Here is a 21863-nt window from a genome sequence, read left to right on the forward strand (position 1 = left end):
CCCTCAGAATCACCAAGTCCAAACAAGAACCCTGCTCTGCAAGGGTCACCTCTAAACCATACCCCCAAGCATCACATCCAAACAACCTTCAAACACATCCAAGGTTGGTGACATCACCACCTCCCTGGGCAGCACATTCCAATCCCTGACCGCTCTTGCCATGAAAAAAACTTTCCTACTGTCCAGTCTAAACCTGCCCAGTGGCAGCTTGAGGCCATTCCCTCTTGTTCTATCACTAATTACCTGGGAGAAGAGACCAGCAGCAGCCTCTCTGCAACCTCCCTTCAGGTAGTTGTAGAGAGCAATGAGGTCTCTCCTCAGCCTCCTCTTTTCCTCCTCCAGGCTGGATAAACAATGCTGGAACACAACCTTTGATGTATTCCAGTCACACCTGCAGCTTGCTGTATTTCTGAGTTCATTAGCAGTTCAGATCCTCATTGTGGCAGCCTGCAGGGTAATCAGACAGGTAGCCACAGCATCACTACGGCTGGAAAAGGCCTTTAAGATCATCAAGTCCAACCAGTGGTGCTCTCCAAATATGAGAGTATGAAAGCTGAGCAATTAAGAGAGGATTTTTTTTTCCCAACCAGACTATTTATAACATTTTGGGCTGTGCTCAAAGTGGATGTTACTAATTTGGGACACGTGAGAAAAGGAGGTTTTTTTTTCCCCTGAAAGACTCAGTAATTATCTTTCATTGGGATCTAGAGTGTTAAAGTTCAAATTCAGCAGTTGTAAGACAAGTTGGAACTCTTACAGTAAAAAAAAATACCCAAAGCTGCAGCAGAAATGGCTCAGGAGAAGTCCACTTGGAGGGGAATTATAAAAAATCAAAAAGGGAGAAAGGAAAGAGAGGAGGAGAGAGGAGGGAAGAAAGGGGAGAGGAGGAGAGAGGAGGGAAGAAAGGGGAGAGGAGGAGAGAGGAGGGAAGAAAGGGGAGAGGAGGAGAGAGGAGGGAAGAAAGGGGAGAGGAGGAGAGAGGAGGGAAGAAAGGGGAGAGGAGGAGAGAGGAGGGAAGAAAGGGGAGAGGAGGAGAGAGGAGGGAAGAAAGGGGAGAGGAGGAGAGAGGAGGGAAGAAAGGGGAGAGGAGGAGAGAGGAGGGAAGAAAGGGGAGAGGAGGAGAGAGGAGGGAAGAAAGGGGAGAGGAGGAGAGAGAAAAACAAACCCCTTTTTTGACGTTCTTTATATGCCATAAAGTAAGAAGAAGGGCACAATCCTAAATGAAAAAAGGCATTTCCTTTGCAGGATCCCTTGATCTGCCCCAGGATATGGAGCAAGAGTTTGCCTTTTGTTGCCGTTCTGTGGTATTAACCTAAAGCTGAAACAAAAAGCCTTGAGCAAACTGAAGGAGCACTCAGCGGTGGCTACATTGCTGCTGTGCTGAGTCAGTAGGGAGACAAGAGCCGACTGTAGCCAAGCTTTGTAATGCTCTCTTGCCCCATCCTGTTTTTGTTTCCCTTGGCTGCCACCAGAAGCACCGGTATTTCCCAGAAGAGACAGCAAACAAATGGAGACAAAGAGTTAAGACAGTCATGGCTGGGGTGAAATTGGTTCTTTTTGTTCAAACTTACGAAGAAACTCAAATTATGAGTAATTATGGAAGACACAAATCAATTTGGTTTTGGCTGTTGAACCTTTGTTTAATCTTCACGTTTGGTTTTGGGTTTCTTCCCCCTCCTCGCCTTGTTTCTTGGGCACTCGTTGGGACACTGGGCATGGCACTGCATGGCTGATCTTGGGCTTCACCAGCCTGGGCTGACCTTGTGTTTTGCTGTGTGTTGAACTCGTTGCATGCAGTTCCCTGAGCCAAGGTGCATGTCACAGAACCGGCGTTTGAGTGAGCTTTTGCTGCCGGCTGCAGCGCCTGCGTCAGCCCCTGCCCTGCTCCTGCCTTGTGTATTTTCTGCTGGTTAGAAACAATTCCCAACATCAGAGTTTGTGAATGACTCTGGATGAGCAACACTCCATAGTGCTGGGTGGCTGGGTGTATCTTAGAATCACAGAGTTGTTTGGCTTGGAAAAGCCTTCTAAGATCATGGAGTTAAATGGCCAACCCAACACCACCGTGGCCACTAAACCATGTCCCCAAGTGCTATGGCTACACATTTATGGAACACCTCTAGGGATGGTGACTCCACCACCTCTCTGGGCAGTCTGTTCCAATCCCTGACCTCTCTTGCAAGAAAATTTTTCCTAATCTCCAACCTAAACCTCCCCTGGGGCAATTTCAGGCCATTTCCTTGCACCCTATTGCTTCACACTAAGGAGAAGAGACCAACCCCCACCTCTCTACAACCTCCTTTCAGTGAGCTGTAGAGAGCAGTGAGGTTTCTACTAAGTTACAACTAGTACCTTTAGTAACTTCACAGGATAACCTACTGTGGGTTATCCTCTAAAGAGTTATTCCTCTTGCACATCTTAACTCCTGTTGGAGTGCTGCATTGAATACCACATGGACAGCCAGGTAGTTAAAAATCCCTTAGTAAAGGAACCACATACTGGAAATCACTTACTACAGACATGTCAAGTCTTCCCACACACCACCACAAGATCTTCCCTGTCAGCTGTGTGCTCATCTTGGAGACACTCAGTGGCACATCTCATCTCTATTGCAGTGGAACCAGCTGTGCAACCTGAAAGCTGCAAATGTTAAGTGGGGAGGGAGAGGAGGAGAAGGGGAATTTTTCTAGGCAAAGCAAGAGAAAATATTTAAGAGTAAGAGAGCTCTTAGCTCATGGTTTGTGACAGCCTGTTTGCATGTTTCCTTCAGAAAGTATACAGAGAGCTCTGGTTTATTGATACTTGCAGCGCAGTTTGAGCCTAGATACGCAGTAAACAATTTGCCTGGCTGGAACCGTGGCTGTAAACACCATGGCTTTGCATCTCCTAACTCTTGGGTGTTTGCTAGCTTGCCCCCTGCCCCCATCTCTGCTTTTGTCATACATGCAAAACCACAAGCTGCATCTTGATTAAATGTTCCCTTTTTTCTCCCCAAATTTTAGACAGATAAAGAGAAGCTGACGTGGAAGGACCGATTTCCAGCCTATTTAACCAATTTTGTTGGCATTATCTTCATGGTAAGTGCAAAATCATAGGAGAGTTTGGGTTGGAAGGGACCTCCAAAGGTCATCCAGTCCAAGCCCCCTGCAGTCAGCAGGGACATCCTCCACTAGATCAGGTTGCTCAGAGCCTTGTCCAGCCTCACCTTGAATATCACCAGGGATGGGGCCTCAGCGACCTTCCTGGGCTACCAGTTGCAGTGTTCCAGCACCCTCGTGGTGCAGAACTTGTTCCTCACATCCAACCCAAATCTGCTCTTCTCTCATTTCAAACCATTGCCTCTCATCCTATCAACTGCAGACCTTTGCAAACAGTCCCTCTGCAGCCTTCTCATAGCCCCCTTCAGGTACTGGCAGGCTGCTCTAAGGTCTGCCTGGAGCCTTCTCTCCTCCAGGCTGATCAACCCCAGCTCCCCCAGCCTGTCCTTGTAGCAGAGGTGCTTCAGCCCCCTGACCATTTTCTTGTCCCTCTCTAGACCACTCCATCAGGTCCATGTCCTTCCTGTGTTGAGGGCCCCATAGCTGGATAAAGTCTCACCAGTGCAGAGCAGAATCAGAGGGGCAGCATCCCTTCTCTTGACCTGCTGGCCATCTGTCAACACCTGGGATTTGTGTCACCAAGTCACTATACAGAACAGAAGTGATGGAAAGGGTAGGGACACGTCAGCTTGATGTGGTTCCCAATGGCTTTTCCCAAGTGAGAAAGCTCAGGTATTTTGTTGTGTTCTAATCTAAGGAGTCTTTGCTGTCTCCTTCCAGTAAAGAAATCATTAAACAGGGTTGGGGACAATGAGGGCAGAGAAATGGAAATTGCCACTACCTTTGATGGGACAAAACTTAGCAAGAACAGAGAGTCCTCTCAGGAAGTCATCAGGAAGCAGGCAACAGCCTTGTTTTTATGCCACACTTCTTTGAAAGAAATGCTGTGGCCAGTTGCAATCCTGCTTGCAAGGTTTTTTCCTACATCAGTCCATTTGGGGTTCTTCCATGTGACAGCAGAACTGCAAACAGAGCACTTAGCTGAAGAGGAAGGTGCAGAACTGATGAGAAAAGCCTTTCTCCATTTGCTGATAAAGCAGCAGAGTTTAAGACAGCTTTTGAAGGAAATAACAATAATTGAAGACAAAGAACAGGTTGGCAGCTGGAGAGAAAAGCTTTAAGCCCTTTCCAAAGGTAGAATGTGCCAGACTCAGGGCATTTGTGTTTGGGAGGTAGGGATTCTGCTTTGGGGTTAGGGTTTTTCTATTTTCAGGGAATGGGAATACAATAAATCTGACCTGCTCAGCTGGGACATCAGTAGCTTAGAAGGGCTGTGTTTAAAAGTTATTCCTCTCTTTAAGCAATGAAAAATTGAGGAAGATTTTGTGCACTTCTCAATGCCAGGAAATGTGTTGTTCAAATCAGATTTCATTTCAGTTTGGAATCACAGAAGGGTTTGGGTTGGAAGGGACCTGACAAGGTCATCCAGTCCAACCCCCCTGCAGTCAGCAGGGACAGCTGCAACTAGAGCAGGTTGCTCAGAGCCCCAAACAACCTGACCTGCAATGCTTCCAGGGATGGGGCAGCTCCCACCTCTCTGGGCAACCTGAGCCAAGCTCTCCCCACCCTCACTGTCCCATTTCTTCCTTCTCTGAATCTCCCTCTTTTAGTTCCAGCCCTCAGCCCTTTCCTGTCCCAGTAAAGCCTGCTGTAAACAAACACTGTCCCTGTCTGCATGGCAGCATCATGAGCCTGAGCAGGGTGTCTGAAGGCTGTGAGCAGCCTGAAGCTCAGATACTCCTCTCTGCTACAGCCCTGCCTTCCTTTTAAGCCATGCAGACACTGTGTGTGTGCCATTGCTGCTGAGGCTGGAAGGAAGCCCACTGATGCTTTTAATACAAGAGAATAGTTCAGGTGCCTTTGAAAACAAGGGGGGAAAGCCTTTTCCATGGGATTGTGAGATCATTGCATGGATGTGCTGCTGGAATCGCTGCCAACAGAGGATCTGCTCTCACAGGTCCCTGGGAGCCTTCACACAGAATTGGTTGGATTGAGGCTGCGGCCCAGAAATCCCAGCTGTAAGGTCCCTGCTAAGTCCCAAGCAAAGTGTTGCTAGTGAGCTCCTTCCTAAGAGGTGTGCTGCTCTCCCTTGCAGGTGGGGCTGACCTTTGCTATAGTGTTTGGAGTCATCATCTACCGGATCTCGACGGCGGCGGCGCTGGCCATCAGCTCGACGCCCTCAGGCCGCTCCAGCGTCAGGGTCACCGTCACGGCCACCGCCGTCATCATCAACTTGGTCGTCATCATCATCCTGGATGAAGTCTATGGCTGCATTGCAAGGTGGCTCACACAGATTGGTAGGTTGGAATCCTCAGCTGACCTTTAATGGAGGGACCCCAAGGGACTGGCTTTCCTGAGTGGCTTCATGAGGGCCATGAGGATGAGCAGAGGGCTGGAGCTCCTCTCCCGTGAGGACAGGCTGAGAGAGTTGGGGCTGTTCAGTCTGGAGAAGAGGAGGCTCTGAGGAAACCTTATTGTGGCCCTCCAGTATCTGAAGAGGGCTACAAGAAAGCTGGGGAGGGACTTTTGAGGGTGTCAGGGAGTGACAGAACTGGGGGGGATGGAGCAAAACTAGAAATGGGTAGATTGAGATTGGATGTCAGGAAGAAGTTCTGTCCCATGAGGGTGGTGAGAGACTGGCACAGGATGCTCAGGGAGGTGGTGGAAATCTCACCCCTGGAGGTTTTTAAGGCCAGGCTGGATGTGGCTGTGAGCAACCTGCTGTAGTGTGAAGTGTCCCTGCCCATGGCAGGGGGCTTGGAACTGGCTGAGCCTTGAGGTCCCTCCCACCCCTGACAATTCTGTGATTCTATTCTTCAGTTGCAGAATCACAGAGTGTTAGGGGTTGGAAGGGACCTCCAGAGGTCATCCAGTCCAACCTAGTCAGTGAGCAAACCCAAGTGTCAGGCTGAAATTCTAAGCAGCAACTTATAAACACCAAAGCCCACAGGAATTTGGCTTCATTTGGGAAGTTTTTCCTTAATCACTAGCCACTTACTCAGTTAGGAGTGATGAGGAGACTGCAGAGGGTCCTATTCCAAATCTTGAGCTGCACTCTTCCATAGCATAAGAGCACTATTTGAATTTTCTGCTCTTTTTGTTTGGTGAAAGACATGTTGGGAAATGCAAAACTGAGCACAGAAAAACACAGTGAGGAAAGAAGAAAGAAAGAATTTAATCATGTCCAAAAAGCATCAGTGACAGAAGGTCCAGAAACCCTTTCAGATAGGTTCACAGAATCACTCAGGTTGGAAAAGACCCTCAGGATCACCAAGCCCAATCTAGAACCCTACCCTACAAAGTTCACCCCAAACCACATCCCCCAGCACCACATCCAGGGTTGGTGACTCCTCCACCTCCCTGGGCAGCACATTCCAATGCCTGACCACTCTTGCTGGGAAAAAATTCCTCCTACTGTCCAGTCTAAACCTACCCAGCAGCAGCTTGAGGCCATTGCCTCTTGTTCTATCACTAATGACCTGTGAGAAGAGACCAGCAGCAGCCTCTCTACAACCTCCTTTCTAGTAATTGTAGAGAGCAATGAGGTCCCCCCTGAGCCTCCTCTTTTGCAAACCAACCATCCCCAGCTCCTTCAGTTGCTCCTCATCAGATGGATTCTCCAGTCCCTTCCCAGCTTCCTTGCCCTCCCTCGCCCTGGCTGCAGCACCTCCACATCTCTCTTGTTCTGAGGTGCCCAAAACTGGACACAATACTTAAGGTCCAGAAACCTTTCCAGCTAGGAAGGTCTCTTCCAACCTGGTCTATTCTATTCTGTTCTAATCTATTCTATTCATGGAAGTCAGCCAGATGTGGAATGACCTTGGAACTGCTGTTGTGAGACACCTGAGGGGTGGGCTCCTCAACAAGGCTCTTTGCTTCTCACAGCTGTCCTGCAGTAAATACTGACCTCTTTGTTTAGAGGGTGGCTGATGCTTTTCCAAAGGCCCCTTGTGGCAGGTAGGGAACTCCCCTGACGTGTTGTCCCTGTGGCACTGCTTGCAGAGGTGCCCAAGACCGACAAGAACTTCGAGGAGCGGCTGATCTTCAAGGCGTTCCTGCTGAAGTTCGTCAATGCCTACACCCCCATCTTCTACGTCGCCTTCTTCAAAGGCCGGTGAGTGAGGGCTGCTGAGGCGCTCGGCTCGCTGCTCACCAGACAGCTGGAGCTGAGCTAAGACCACAGCTGGACAAGGAAGTAAATCTGGTTTAAAACCTCCTCATATTGACTCAAAACCTCAGCAGCCTCCTGGGATGGGGACCTGGAACTCTGCTGTCTCAGCTGTGTTTTAGAGCCATAACTTTGTCCCATCAAGATGCAGTCCCCCAGCAGGGTGCTTACCATTGCATTCTACCACCCCTAAGCTGATATCATTGTGAGGAACACCTTTCTTCCTGCAACCAGTGTGGAAGCTCAAGGCTTAAACTAAACACCTGTGTGGCACCTTCTGGTTGAAGCAAGAAAAGGAGAGTTACCTTAGAGCACTTCTGCCCTGATGTGCCTGTGCTGCTGGAGGACACAGCAGTTTAACTGAGGTCTTGACTCAGTCAGCAGGACTTGCTCTTTAAAACAAAACCACTTTTGCATGGAATCCCAGGGTGGAAGGACCTCAAGGATCATCTAGTCAAACCTTTCAACAAACATTGAAGGCATAGAGTTTGGCATAAATAACCTTAGGAATGAGCAGGTAGAAAACCCATGGGAAGGTTTTAATTCTAACCATTTTGCCCCTAGATTTGTTGGACGTCCAGGAGACTATGTCTACATTTTCCATTCCTTCCGAATGGAAGAGGTAACTGCATTTGCACCCTTGCTGTGATCACAGAATGGTGGGCTTGGAAGGGACCTCCACACATCATCCATCCAGTCCAATCCCCCTGCCAGAGCAGGCTCACCCAGGGCAGGCCACACAGGAATGCATCCAGGTGGCTTTTGAAAGTCTCCACAGGAGACTCCACAACCTCTCTGGGCAGCCTGCTCCAGGCATCCAGCACCCTCACACCAAAGAAGTTTCTCCTCACATTGAGGCAGAACTTCCTGGGTTCCAGTTCATGTCCCTTTCCCCTCGTCCTATCACAGGGCAGGACTGAAAAGAGCCTGGCCCCTTTTTCTTGACACCTTAAGGTATGTGTAACCATTGATCAGATCCCTGAGAGCCTTCTCTTCTCCAGGCTAAACAGCCCCAGGTCCCTCAGCCTTTCCTCACAGAAGAGATGTTCTATTCCTTTAATCATCCTTGTAGCCTGTTGGACTCCCTGCAGTAGTTATCTGTCTCCCTTGAACTGGGGAGCCTAGAACTGGTCCCATTATTCCAGATGTGGTTTCACTAGGATAGAGTAAGGGGGCAGGAGAACCTGCCTCAACCTGCTGGCCACACTCTTCTCGATGCACATTGGGTGGCAGCACCATCAGCTCCTGCCCCAGCGATGCTGCAGATGTTCTGATTCATGTTTCCTCTGTCCACCTTAGTGTGCTCCAGGTGGTTGCCTAATGGAGTTGTGTATCCAGCTCAGTATCATCATGTTGGGCAAGCAGCTGATTCAGAACAATCTGTTTGAGATTGGCATCCCGTGAGTAGCAGCTTTTGCCTGCCTGTGTCTCTCTGCAAGCACTTCGCAGTGCCGCACTCTGTGTGTCGGAGCCCGGCTCTGCTGGGCCTGGGGACTTTCAGCATCTTGTGGCTCCTGCAGAGTTTTGATGAAAAATGAGCGTGGAGCTTGCTGTGTCAGTTGATGTGAAGCAGCAGTGGCACTGCCTCACGGAATTGCCTCCCTTTGCCCCAGGAAAATGAAGAAATTCTTCCGCTACCTGAAGCTGAAGCGCCGCCGCTCCCTCGACCACGAGGAGCACGTGAAGAAGAAGCAGCGCTACGAGGTGGACTACAACCTGGAGCCCTTTGCTGGACTGACCCCTGAGTACATGGAAATGAGTGAGTCAGCTGGCAGGCAGGCATCTGAAACCAGAACCCTTCTGGCCAACTGGGGACTGTGAGCCGCAGACAGTGGGCATGAGGCAGGACTCCCGAAGTGAAGTGTGCGGTGTCAGGCTGGGACATGTCAGCCAGCCACTAGCTGCTTCAGGCATGAGCTGTGCTCCTTGCTGTCCAGGAGCCCTTACTTCAGCACTGTGGTTTAGATATTTTCTTTCAAGCCTTGTGACATGCCACTGTCAGGTTTCAAAAGCACAGATTCAATGGCATGACCTCGAGACCGTGGGGGATTTTTAACCACCAGTGCCTCCCTAGACTGGAAATAAGTCATTTGATTCCTATTTCACAACCTCACAGAATCACAAAAGCATTCAGGCTGGAAAAGAATCACCAAGCCCAACCCAGAACCCTACTCTACAAAGTTCACCCCTAAACCATATCCCCAAGCACCACATCCCAACCACCTTTAGACACCTCCAGGGATGGGGACTCCAGCACCTCCCTGGGGAGCACATTCCAATCCCTGACCACTCTAGATGGGAAGATTTTTTTCTTCATGTTCAGTCTAAACCTCTCCAGTGGCAGCTTGAGGCCATTGCCTCTTGTTCTGTCACTAGTTACCTGGGAGAAGAGACCAGCACCAACCTCTTTACAAGGTCCTTTAAGGTAGTTGCAGACAGCCATGAGGTCTCCCCTTAGCCTCCTCTTCTCCAAACTAACCATCCCCAGCTCCTTCAGTCATTCCCCATAAGATTTATTCTCCAGGCCCTTCCCAGCTTCCTTGCCCTCCTCTGCCCTGGCTCCAGCACCTCCACATCTCTCTTGTAGTGAGGTGCCCGAATCTGAACACAATACTCGAGGTGTGGCCTCACCAGAGTTGGTCCCAGGGGACAATCCCCTCCCTGCTCCTCTGGACACAGCATTGCTGATACACTGCATAGTCCACCAGGCTGGTGCTGTTTCCTCATGTCTGGACCAATATTCTGAGAGCCTGGTGTGTCTGCTGACCAGGCTGTGCCTGACACAGCACAGATATGTAATGATTATTTTTGTTTAAGGAATGTATTATGTTGAGTGAGTGATGTGGACATTAAGCACTGGGTATCAGCTCTGCCTTCCTGTGGCTCTACAGCTACACTACTTTTCCTACTTTCAGTCTTGGGAAGGCTGAGAACTGCTGAACCTAATGCTGTTTGCTGCAGTACCAGCCATCTCTGAAGGCTCTGTCTTAAAACAGCAACTTTATGTGGCATTTTATGCACTGACTAGGCAAAACTAATAGTAAAGGATAATGAAGGATGATAATAGCCCCAGATGGCATGGCCAGTAAATGCAGAGATGAATAAGAATGTCTGATGACCTTGAGGTTCAGAGCAGTCGAAACAGATTGCAATTTAATGGTGCAAACTACAAGGTCATGCTGTTGGTTCCTAAAAATAAGAAAAGCTGCAGTTAGTGAGATCAGCATTTGGAAGGAGAGGAGAGAAAGATGGGGCTTTAGCAGTGCCAGGCTGGGTATGCCATCAATGTGGTGTCCTCATCAACCAAAAGCACCTTCCCAGGTTGTAGGAAGCAAGTTATTCCCAACAGAGGTGAAGAGTGAGTCACATCCCTCTCAAAGCACCCAAGTTGCTGTTCTTCAGAGAAAGCTTCCAGTGGGATTAGAGAGGGCTAAAGTCCTGCTGGGTGGATCATGGCAAGTTTATGTGGAGCTAACACGTTGGCTGCTGGCATCCCACTCCTCAGGTTGCCCCTGTGCCAGCCTTGCCCATGGCAAAATTGCCACAGGAGCTTTCCCCTTGCTTCTGGTTCCTTTGCCTTGCCTTTTGCAAGAGGGGCGAAGAGCCCTTCATCGCAGAGCAGCGGTCAGGCAGGGCCCGCCACAGCAGACGTGGTGTAGCACTGAGGTTTGGGCACGCACCCTGAGGCGGGGGCCACTGGCCACAGCCACTGCAGTGGTTGCCTTTGTCTCCCACAGTTATTCAGTTTGGGTTTGTGACCCTGTTCGTCGCCTCCTTCCCGCTGGCACCGCTCTTCGCTTTGTTGAACAACATCATCGAGATCCGTCTGGACGCAAAGAAGTTTGTCACGGAGCTGAGGAGGCCGGTGGCAGTCAGAGCTAAGGACATCGGTAAGTGCAGGCTGCTGCTCTTCTCCCTCTTCGCTTGCATCGATGGCAGGATGTTGTGCTGAGCGAGCTCCATTAACAGGAAGCTGTCTACAGGAGCACTCCAAACATTAGGCTGTGGTTTAAGGGTGAGCTTTAACTCAGCAAGGCTTTGCCTCTAAATAGAAAGGGCAGAGCTCTGAACTCCCATGAATCTTTGATCCAGTAAACAAGATCCCTTCTCAAACCCAAGCGATCAATACCGCAGACAAATATTCAGCAGGGTTCTGCTGATCAGCAGCTCTCCTGCCAAGGCACTTCTCTCACAGAAGCAGAAATTTCTCTGTAGTGGGCTGGAGAGATGCACTTGGGAAGGGGAGGAGGTTCAGGAGTCTGTGGGTAAACGCATCCCTTCGTGCCTGCTCAGCTTGAGAGCTGCAGTGCTGCTAGCTGGAACTGGGACGGGTGGCTGTCTGGTGGCAGCAGAGCAGCCCTCCCCTCACAGCTGTGGCTGTGTGCAGCGAGGAAGCTCGTTCCCCAAACACTGCTGACTCAAGGCTGAAAGGGTCAGGCAAAGAATTTTTCGTATTAGAGAGCCAGTCAGGAAGAGCAGAGAAGTTTATGCTCCGTTACCAAAGCTGCTGCTCCTTCTGGTGTCGTGCAAGCAAAGCTTTTCCTTAAGCTCATCCTGGTGCCCTGGGATCATCCCAGAGTTGAAGAACACATCATGATTTGTTGTGCTGCCATGGCACCGCTTTGGGGGTGCTTTGTGGCTGGCTCATTTGATGCTGCACGCTGAAGTTGCTGGTGGAGATGTTAGGGGAGGGGATGTTTGGCTTAGGTTGTGGCAGGGCTCGCAGCAGGGGGTTGGGCTGGTTGGTGGGGTTGGGATTTTGGGGGTTTGGAGGTTTATTGGTGATTATTGTGTATTTTTTTGGGTGGGGTTGTTTGGGGTTTGGGGGTTTTTTTGAGAGGGTGTTAATTGCAATTTACTGCAGTTCAGTCCCACTCTTGGGGATGAAAGAACCCCAACAATGGCCACAGACAAACCAGACAAGTTTTTAGGGCAGGTTTGAATGAAATTTCTTGATCCTTTTCTTTCCTACCTATGCCAGCATCCCTCTGTCTCACACTTGCCTCCTTCTTCCTCAAAGAAGATTCAGCTCAAAACCTCAAAAAAAAGGAACAGGCACAAAACCATCTTTAGAAAACAAGCTTGGAGTTAAGGGTCATTAAATTAATCTCTTCTCATCTGTTCTTTTTTGTTGTTGTTTTTGTTGGGTTTTTTTTTGGTGGGGCTTTTGTTTGTTTGTTTAAAAGATAACTCCACTTCAGCAGTCCCAAATGCTCCCAACACTGGGAACTGCAAAAGTCATTTCTTTAATTATAATGAGTGGAACAGCATTTTTGTTTGTCTCCTTCCCTAGGAATCTGGTATAATATCCTCAGAGGGATTGGGAAGCTTGCTGTCATCATCAATGTAAGTAACTGGCCACGAGTATGGTCTTAGCCCAGCAGGCTGGCTTTTCCATTCTGCTCTGTTAGCTTTATTTCAGTATAATCCCTTAAAAATCAAGTGAAAGGCTGTGATTTAGACACCTCCTGAAATACCAGAGTCAGACACAGTCCCTTCTCAGGCTGTGGGAGCAGCAGCAGTAATGAAGCAGAAGTGGCAGCTTGCTTCCAGAATGGTTTCGTCAACCAGCTTTTGCCTTTCAAACACAGTCCACAGCTGCTCACATTTGCTCTTCTGCAATACTGTCACTAAGATGATGCAACTTCTAGTCAGGCTCCAGTAGTCAGCTGGGTGTGAATTAGCTCAGCTCAAAGCACAGTGAAAATTGTGAAACTGAACCGATCTGGCCTCAAACTGCATGGCTGAAGATCCAGCAGAACCTTTCTGTTCACTTCAGCAGTGAACAACCCAGCCCTTAGGAAATTTTAGCACAGCTTAATGTGTTCATTTATGGCCTTAACTAATGCTCTGTGCCAATGGACATCCCCAGTGGTCATCTTCATGGCACCACACCTGGGGAAAGATGAAACCCCAGCTGAATGACAAGCCCCAAAGGTGTCTGCAATGAAACAGGAGCAGGGGCTGTGTAGGGCTTATGGCCACGTCACCAGGGGCCCTCTGTTTCCTCACCATTATCCAGACTAGGAATCCCTTTCTTTTGCCCACAGGTGTTTGCTGTACTGTGGCCACACCACTCCTTGGGTTATGTGGTACTCTGCCTTCATTTGTCTCTAGCATTTCTCCTCTTTTCCTCTGGAAGTAATTTCTCTGTTTTTCTCTCTCCCCCCCGTGCAGTCTCCTCGTCATTCCCCAGTGTTATTCTCCCCTCTCTGATCTCTGTGCCCCTCTTTATCATGAAATAAGTAAAACATTCTGTACTGTGTTTGTTCCACATGCACATGAAATTTATGCCAGGGAGAATGTTTCATAACAATGATAAATGAATGAAGCATGAAGCACTCAGCCCAACTGGCTGGCCTCAGTTTGCATAGGACATTTTTAGCAAACCTTTTTCAATAACCAAATAAAACACAACTTTTGTGGCCATGAAAACAAAACTTGGCTCCATCTGCTCATCCTTTTATCTTGATGGAGCTAAAAACTACATACAATTAACAGCCTCTTGCAATGCAATGATAAAGACTCAGTTCCCTGTCAGTTGTTTGCAGAACAGGGAAATGCTTTGGGAATCCATCAGCTGGACCTCAAGCAATGCACCAGGGACAAGCTGTGCCTGGGGCACAGGGGAGCAGTGACGTGGTTTGCTCCCCTCTGATGCTGGGGGGGCATGGCCACTTTCTTCTCTGGGGAACTCCACTTGTTACCCACCTAGAAATCTGCTGCTGTGGAACTGCTCCATCTAATACTCTGCAGCTCAGAAGAGCATGCACTGAATACAACCTTGTCACAGCAGTGGACACTCCACTTCTAGGGCTCTGTGGGCTGCAGGAAGGATCTGGAGGTGCTGGAAGGTGTCCAGAGAAGGGCCATGAGGATGAGCAGAGGGCTGGAGCTCCTCTCCTATGAGGACAGACTGAGGAACTTGGGGCTGTTCAGTCTGGAGAAGAGAAGGCTCTGAGGAAACCTTATTGTGGCCTTCCAGTAGCTGAAGGGGGCTACAAGAAAGCTGGGGAGGGACTTTTGTGGGTGTCAGGGAGTGACAGGACTGGGGGGAACGGAACAAAAGGAGTAGATTGCAATTGGATGTTAGGAAGAAATTCTTCCCCATGAGGGTGGTGAGACACTGGCACAGGTTGCCCAGGGAGGTGCTGGAAGCCTCATCCCTGGAGGTTTTTAAGGCCAGGCTGGATGGGGCTCTGGGCAACCTGCTCTGGTGTGAGGTGTCCCTGGCCATGGCAGGAGGGTTGGAACCGGATGATCCTTGAGGTCCCTTCCAACCCTGACAATTCTCTGGTTCTACTGGAGGTGATAATGAACTTCAGCACTGCCTGAATATTGTGCTCACTCTCTACTCTTATGGCTTAGGCATTTGTGATCTCATTCACATCCGACTTCATTCCACGCCTCGTGTACCTGTACATGTACAGTGAGAATGGCACCATGCATGGCTTCGTCAACCATACGCTATCCTCTTTTAATGTCAGCGATTTCCAAGCAGGAACAGCTCCAAACGACCCCATGGATCTTGGCTACGAGGTTCAGATATGCAGGTACTCCCTCGAATAACTCATTTAGAATGGGACAAGTCTGGATGTTCCTGGGGCAGGTCCCTGGTGGCTTCACCTGTGTAGCACCTTGGTGGCCTTTGCTCCATCAGGTGAATCTGTTGTGGTGGCTCAGTCTGGCAGCCAAGGTGTTCAAGGCAGTGGCTGACAGACTGAGCAGCCGCAACGCCTGACCGTGAAGTAGCTGCTTATTTTGGGAGCCTGAGGTTAGTGTTGTTGAATTCACTCTTGGTCTCTGCAAAGATTTTTATTAGTATGCATTGCCCTTTTTGGGAGAAGAGATACAATCACAGGTTTGAGCTGAAAGGGATCTTTAAAGGTCACCTAGTCCAGCCCCCCCTGCAGCCAACAGGAACATCTTCAACTAGAGCAGGCTGCTCAGAGCCCCAACCTGCTAAAGAGAAAAATCACTCTGAGAAGAACAGATGTCCAAATTTGCCTCTGTATCAGCTTTGTTTGCTTTTACATTCTCCTGGTTTCCATCTGGTGATCTCTGGGCACAGGGTAAATGAGGTTGGCCAAGATGATTACAGCACAGAACTTACAGAACAGGAGTGGCAGGGGCATGCTGCAATACCAAATGCCAGGTTGGTTTGCTTTCCAGTGCCAGCCTCTTCTTCCCATCCCATCACTTCCTCTGTATTCCAGGGATTTTTAAATCATTTGACAATATGGAGCCCTAATTCTTCCAAAACACTGCCAAGGTGCAGTGGTTTTAAATTGGATGTCTTTTTCCCAGCCCTGTTTCTAACAAGTTATGTTTGACTTGCTCACAGATCTCCTGTAAGCCATAGCTAAGGCAAAAGCTTCACCTGCTCCCTCTAGGGCAAAATGCAGCTGCAGGCTCTTGCTACTCATGAACAAGGAGAGCACCAGGCAGCATAACACACTCTGTGGATCTGCCATTGGCATTTCTACCCTCAAAATTAGCCTGAAAAATCCCTGGGGTTTTGTTTTGCCAGGCTTAATGGAGCTGGAGTTGGGAGCTGTGTAGGTTACTCTGTCTTTACGCAGCATGGATACTGTTTGTGCTAATCAGATCAGAGGATGCTTAGATGGAAGAGCTTTAATTCTGGGTAGGACTGGCAGGCTGTGGGAGGCCTTCAGCTGGGTCTTGTTTCTGAGAGGTTAATGCAGCTTCATGCTGTAAGAGGGAGCCTGTGGATGGTTTGGTTTTCTGTTCACGTGGTGCCAGCTCCGCGTGCTGCTGCAGTTTGAGTGACGTTGCTGATCTACTGAGTCTTGTTCTGCAGGTACAAGGATTACCGAGAACCCCCCTGGTCTGAGAACAAGTATGACATCTCCAAGGATTTCTGGGCTGTCCTGGCAGCAAGATTAGCATTTGTGATCGTTTTCCAGGTAGGTCATGCTGCAGAGAGAGAGATTGAGTTACCAGCTTCCTTCAGCTCCATAAGGCAGGCCACCTTTGGATGGCTGTTCTCAGGCCAAAGGAAGTCTCTTCTTTCTCAGCTGTCTCATGGAAAAGCAAAGCAATTTGCCCATCCTCTTTCATCCTCATCCTCCCACCCCACCCACCCAAGCTCAGGTATATCCTCAGCAGAAAAATTCATCCCCAGGCATACCTTGAACCGGTTTGATGCAGAAGCAACTTAATGACCCTAGTGAGCAGCAAAGCACAAAGCTACTTAGGTTCCACCAATTTGTCCATCTAGGCATCAACAGCACCAATTCCATCCAAACTCATTCCCACACTGAACCAGGAAATGAAACGTCCAAAGTTCTCCTGGTTTGAGTTTATCTTGCATCTGAACAAAAAGGCAAAAGTCCTGTCCCTCTCCCCAGAGTGCCATTGTCCAGTCCCAGCAGTGATGCTGTTGTGGCACAAGTGGTTGAAGTCTGCCTTATCTAAACGACTTATCCTTACCTAAATGACTTGTGCAAAACTCTGCTCCCCTTTCCTTTTTTTCTGTCACAAAGCAGGTGTTCTCCCTCTCTCATGTGTGAATCCAGGTGTTTCCATCAGAAATATGTCATTGCAACTGATTTTTACCAGCTGTCACCATTCTGCCTCTTGCTGTCTCTTCTGCCTCTCTGCTGCGGGCTGGCCAATGCAAGGCCATTTATCCACGGCAGCATTTCCTTTCAATTGCTGCGTGGCTGTGGCAGTGCTTGGACGTAAATCAGAGAGATCTGTGCCTGCTATTTTTCTCCTCTTCTAGCATGAACAAGAACTTGAGATCAGTTTGGCTCAGTATCAGGCTCATGACAGCTGAGCCCAACTCAAATATTGTCCTTTCTTCCTCCTTCTTTAGTACACCAAAGCTGGCCCCTTCCCCTGCAGTTGTCCTTTCGTTTGACCTTGCTGACATTTTCTCACAATTCCCTTTTCAGAACTTGGTCATGTTTATGAGTGACTTTGTGGACTGGATTATCCCAGACATTCCCAAGGACATTAGTCAGCAGATTCATAAAGAGAAAGTTCTCATGGTGGAGGTCTTCATGAGAGAAGAGCAAGGGAAGCTGCAAATGCTAGAAAGCTGGAAAGACAAGGAGAAGGCTGAAAACTGTAACAACCACAGCCCCAGGCTCCCCAGGAGCCGCAGCGGGAGCTTGTCCTCCTGCCACTCCTACCCCCTCGAGGTGTAGCAGAGGAGGCGTTGGGGATCCAGGGGCATTCCACTGACCACAAGCCATCACGGAAAGGGCAGGACTCGACTGATGGACAGCCTGGTGCATGCTGAAGGATGTGCTGCCACTTTGCTCCCATCTTTGTGAGAGAGGCTCTTCTTACAGAGGTGGAGGACCACCTTCTCCTGACAGTGTCCTTTTCCTTTTGCACAAGCAGCAATGCAGGGGAGTTTTCTATTGCATCGCTAGGTAACACTGCTGCCGACGGTGTGCATTAACTGCAGGTACTTAGGACCTCTTGATTCAGAGATTCTCTGAGAACTTGACCTTAGCCTATTCATTGACTAAATAAAGGTAAATTTTAACTACTACTAATTTTAACTGTTTGGAAGCCCATGCGTGAAGGTCCGTGGGGGAGCCAGATAATGTGTGTGCAAAACCAGCTTTAGCGAGTGCTCTGGTTTTCCTTTGGGCAGGAGAGGAACCACGTAAAGCCTACCAGACTGACCTGCCTTCTGGATAGGGTTTGGCTCTGCTGGTGGATATCTGCAGGTCTGAAACAAGCAGAGCTCCTGCTGAACTGTAAGAGTCCCACAGTGCAGGAGGCTCTTGTGACCTGCTGCACAGCCAAGCCCCTTGCCGGGGCACTGCTCCCTTCAGAAACATCAGGAAAGTGAGGCTGGAGAAGCTGCTTTTCCCCAGTGACCCACTGATGTGGGTGAAGTGCCCCAAGGGGCTGTGTTGGAGCAGTCCTCCAGCAGCCCCTCACTCCCGGCCAGGCAGCAGCAGAGGTTTGGAGGTGGAGCAGCAGGGAGCTGCTCACATCTGGGTAATGCCCCGAACTAAAGAGCACAGGCAGGGCTCCTGTGACTCACTGTCCTGCCCGCTGATGTTGCTGAGGAAATTCCCTTTTCCCACTGGTTTAGCACATCCCTTTCTCGGCCAGGTTTCTCCCTGTAGCCCTCTGTCCTCTGCAGGAGAAAGGAGTCTGCATCCCTTTGCCACAGCCAGCTGCTGCCACAGACTTTCTGGGAAGGGCATTTGCCAGGGGCTGTGCCGGAGGAGTGAATCCAAACCGTGTCCCACTTGCTGCCTTCAGTGGAAGTTCTGCCTGCACTGGGGCTACAGGACCAGACCTTCAGTTAGTTACAGGACTTTCCTTTTGTCTTAACATACTCTGCCTTTTGTACAAGGAGCTTCCTTAAGCCCAAGCCTAACCTCCTTAGGTAGGACGCCTAGCTCAGTCCCATCAGGACTCTTTTTAAGCCTAGCACATTCTAGTTTCGCTTTGCCCAAGGATGAACTGCACTCCCAACGCCACGTTGGTGCAATTAACCTCATTTCTCTGGTGGCTTTGTCTTGTCCACGGCACTTGCATTGCAAATAGAAAAGTGAAAGAGACAAATAAAACACAAATGAAAGATTTCTTCAAAGCCTAACTACTGTATGGTTTGTTCCCAAACCAGGCTGTTTCAAAGAGAAGTGAGTGAGTTATTCTTTTCTTTTCCTTTTTTTTTCTTTGCCAAACTAATTTAAATATTAATGCCAGAACTTTAGGGGGGAAAAAAAAAAGACTAAAATTGCCATATTTAGCTTTTGATATATTTATTTGTTTTAAAGTGACAAACTTGCTAGTTTTCTCTCGTCTGGCCAAAGAAGGTACCAGAAAAGAGATGCTGTGGAAGAAGGGAACTGATATGAACCAAATACTCTTGAAGCTTATTTAAAAAACAAAAAATATTGATCCAACCAAAGATTTTTATTAATAAAGGGCTTCTATTTTGTTAACTCTGGTTTCTGTTGTATTTTGACTTGCAGGAATGTCACTATTGTTAACATTTGCAACTTTGGGTGGCTTACTACTGTAGGGCCAAATCCTGCCTGCCTTATACCCACTGTAAGCATTACACCTGGTAGTAAGTCTTGAGCAGATCAGGCCCAGTGACTGCAGCAGGGCTGGGAGTGGGAGTAAATTGAGCGGAATTCTGGCCACGCATCTTGCTGACAAGGTGGGCTTTGTCCTCTCGTTCCTTGGTAGCCCAAAAGATCCAGAAGAAAGGCAAACACAAACTGCCTATTCTGAAGGGAAACCTGAGGGGAACTTCCTGCAGGGGGACTGAATCTGTAAATCCTTCTCCAAAGTATTCCCAAGCTAATACTGACATTCCTGTAAATGGTAGGAGTGTATCCTGAGCACATACTGAGCAGAATTCCTCCTTGTTTGCTGCACTAGTACCAGCTGCTTTTACTTTCTTTTGTACAGTGAATTGTTTGACATGGACTTTTGTACATAAAAGCTGTATTACTACTTAGAGAACTCCAATCCCCTTCCCTGGAATCCTTTTTTTTTTAAAGAAAAGCAAATCTATCCTGAAGCTGTCCCAGTTCACTGGGGAGGGGGTTGGAGGGGAGGGGTTGGGTTGGGGTTTGGCTTTTTTTCCTTTGAACACTTATTTCAAATAAACTGAAATATGCAAGAGTTTGTCCTGTGGGACAGCTTCTCTTCCCAGCTCTCCTTGTGCTCTGAGTGCTCTCTCATTTGAGACCTACAGAAATTCCTGTTCAGAGTGGGCCTGGGATGCCCTGCCCGGTGCTCCCTGTGTTCTCAGACAGCAGAGACCAGAAGTGAGGCTCGCTTGCAGGTACTGCTTCCTTTACAGACATCTTCCTGAGAGTGCCAAAGGTAAATCTTGTGTTTGAGCTGCTGTAGATCCCCACTTGGAGATTAATGAATCCCACTTGAAATGCATCTGTCTCTAAGAGCACAAAGGGAGGTTGAGATTCCAGCACAGCCACAGATGGTTGCACCAGAGACACTCAATGTTAAGTGATGGATTTTATCCTGGCAGCTTTAATTTTCTTCTGCTTTCAGTCTTAGGTACTTAGCAGAATGTAATTAAGACATCTGAAACCAGCTGATGGTGAGGAAGAAAGCTACCTGCTTTGGTCATTTACATGGCAAAAATCCCAAACTATTCCTTAGGAATTAAAAATGAAATGGTGAAACTAAAGGAATGAAGCTGAGGGATTCCTTTGCCTGTGTTTTGCTGCATGCCACCCTGAAGGGAAGCAGCCAAGGAAGCAGGGTGGCTACACTCTGTGTGTCATGGCTTTATTGCCTAGTGGGACCCCTACAAGCGAGGCTGGGCTCAGAACCTGAGTTGCTGTTTCACATTTTTTCCTCCTTTTCCCATTTCCTTGTTGTGTGAGCAAGCAAAGCACCAGGCTTCATGCCAGCTGTCCCTTCTAGCCAGTAAATACACATGCTCTGAGTAAGGATATTTAGTTAGAAGGTGGGAATTCTGTTCTGGGATAATGGATATGAAAAGCAGGAGCAGGTAAATCACTGCCTAGTCAGTAACTGGTTTGGTTTGATCAGCTCCTAAAGACAAACAGAATGAGCTCATTGGATGTAAGGGGACACCTTCCAGAAAGAGTTGTGGTACTCTGGTGAAAAGTGGGGTGGGTTTCATGGTTGTGATGCAAGTAGAAACAGGCTTTCCTTTCACCCACAGCAAATCTGAGGGGGGCCTGAGCTAATGATTCACTAGAAGAGAGGAATACAAAGAAAGTCAATAGAGAGAAGCAGGGATCTGGAAGTGACTAAGACATACCTGAACATGCCCTAAGGTGACTCAAGGCTGCCACAAGGGCCAGGTGTGACAGACAGCAGTATTTGTACTGGGACACACAGCTGAGTTCTGCCTTGATGTGGCTGCAACTCCATGGGGTGCATTCAGAGCTTTTGGCATGCTTCTGCCACCAAGGCTTAAGCACAAAAGCCCAATTCCCAGCCCTGCTTTGATCAAAGGGAGATCCCAGGCAGCCCCCAGTGTATCAAACAGGAGAAGCCCGAGAGCAGGTGCAGACAGCAGTAGGAGAGATCACTGCTGGGAGTGGCTGCTGGACCATTCCTGAACCATTGCTAAAACACTGCTTGGGTTTTGCTGCCCAATTTCTATGGCAAAGACACAACTTCAGTTGGTGCATCTGAGGAGGAAATGGTGACCACCCTCCTGGTCTGACAGAGGGAGTCTGAGCCTCCTGGATTTCCGTGTCATTGTGTTTCCAAGATACTGTCTTACAAATATTTTGCAGTCTTAAATAGCTTAAGGGTGAATAAGTCTCAAGTCAAGGCACAGACACATTTCTATATTTAAACCTTTGGTACTCTCTGGTCCTGAGCTGTTAATGATCTTTTTTGGCTGTTGTGGTTCCCAATAAGCAATAATAAACCAATCTACTTTTCATCTTAGGAGCCTGAACTCTCCAGCAGTTTCATGGATCACTTGAGTCCATTTATATTTTCCTGTCAAGTTTTCAGAGTAAACAACTCTTTTTTTCCCTTTTCCTGCAGAAACTAGGTCTTAAACTTTATATGGATTCCATTGAACCTCTGGTTCAGTTCCTGAGTACTATTTATTCCAACACCAAACACGC

General features: G+C 48.6%; 1 protein-coding gene across 2 annotated transcripts in view; it reads left to right on the forward strand.

The window, feature by feature from the left end:
* ANO1 (anoctamin 1) overlaps positions 1-17846 on the forward strand; it is an 82803-nt gene extending 64957 nt beyond the window's left edge. Inside the window, exons 17-28 of one of the 2 annotated variants that reach the window (XM_054171679.1) lie at positions 1473-1550; positions 3003-3077; positions 5194-5395; positions 7101-7212; positions 7831-7888; positions 8566-8666; positions 8880-9025; positions 11004-11156; positions 12560-12612; positions 14635-14819; positions 16088-16193; positions 17187-17846. In XM_054171679.1, coding sequence (XP_054027654.1) covers positions 1473-1550; positions 3003-3077; positions 5194-5395; positions 7101-7212; positions 7831-7888; positions 8566-8666; positions 8880-9025; positions 11004-11156; positions 12560-12612; positions 14635-14819; positions 16088-16193; positions 17187-17441 — 1524 coding nt within the window. In that variant the 3' untranslated portion in view covers positions 17442-17846. The remainder of the gene's footprint in view (positions 1-1472; positions 1551-3002; positions 3078-5193; positions 5396-7100; positions 7213-7830; positions 7889-8565; positions 8667-8879; positions 9026-11003; positions 11157-12559; positions 12613-14634; positions 14820-16087; positions 16194-17186) is intronic. The other variant, XM_054171678.1, reaches the window with a different exon arrangement.
* The last annotated feature ends 4017 nt before the right edge of the window (positions 17847-21863 follow it).

This window comes from Dryobates pubescens, chromosome 22, assembly GCF_014839835.1.
Source record: "Dryobates pubescens isolate bDryPub1 chromosome 22, bDryPub1.pri, whole genome shotgun sequence".
NCBI classification, from domain to species: domain Eukaryota; kingdom Metazoa; phylum Chordata; class Aves; order Piciformes; family Picidae; genus Dryobates; species Dryobates pubescens.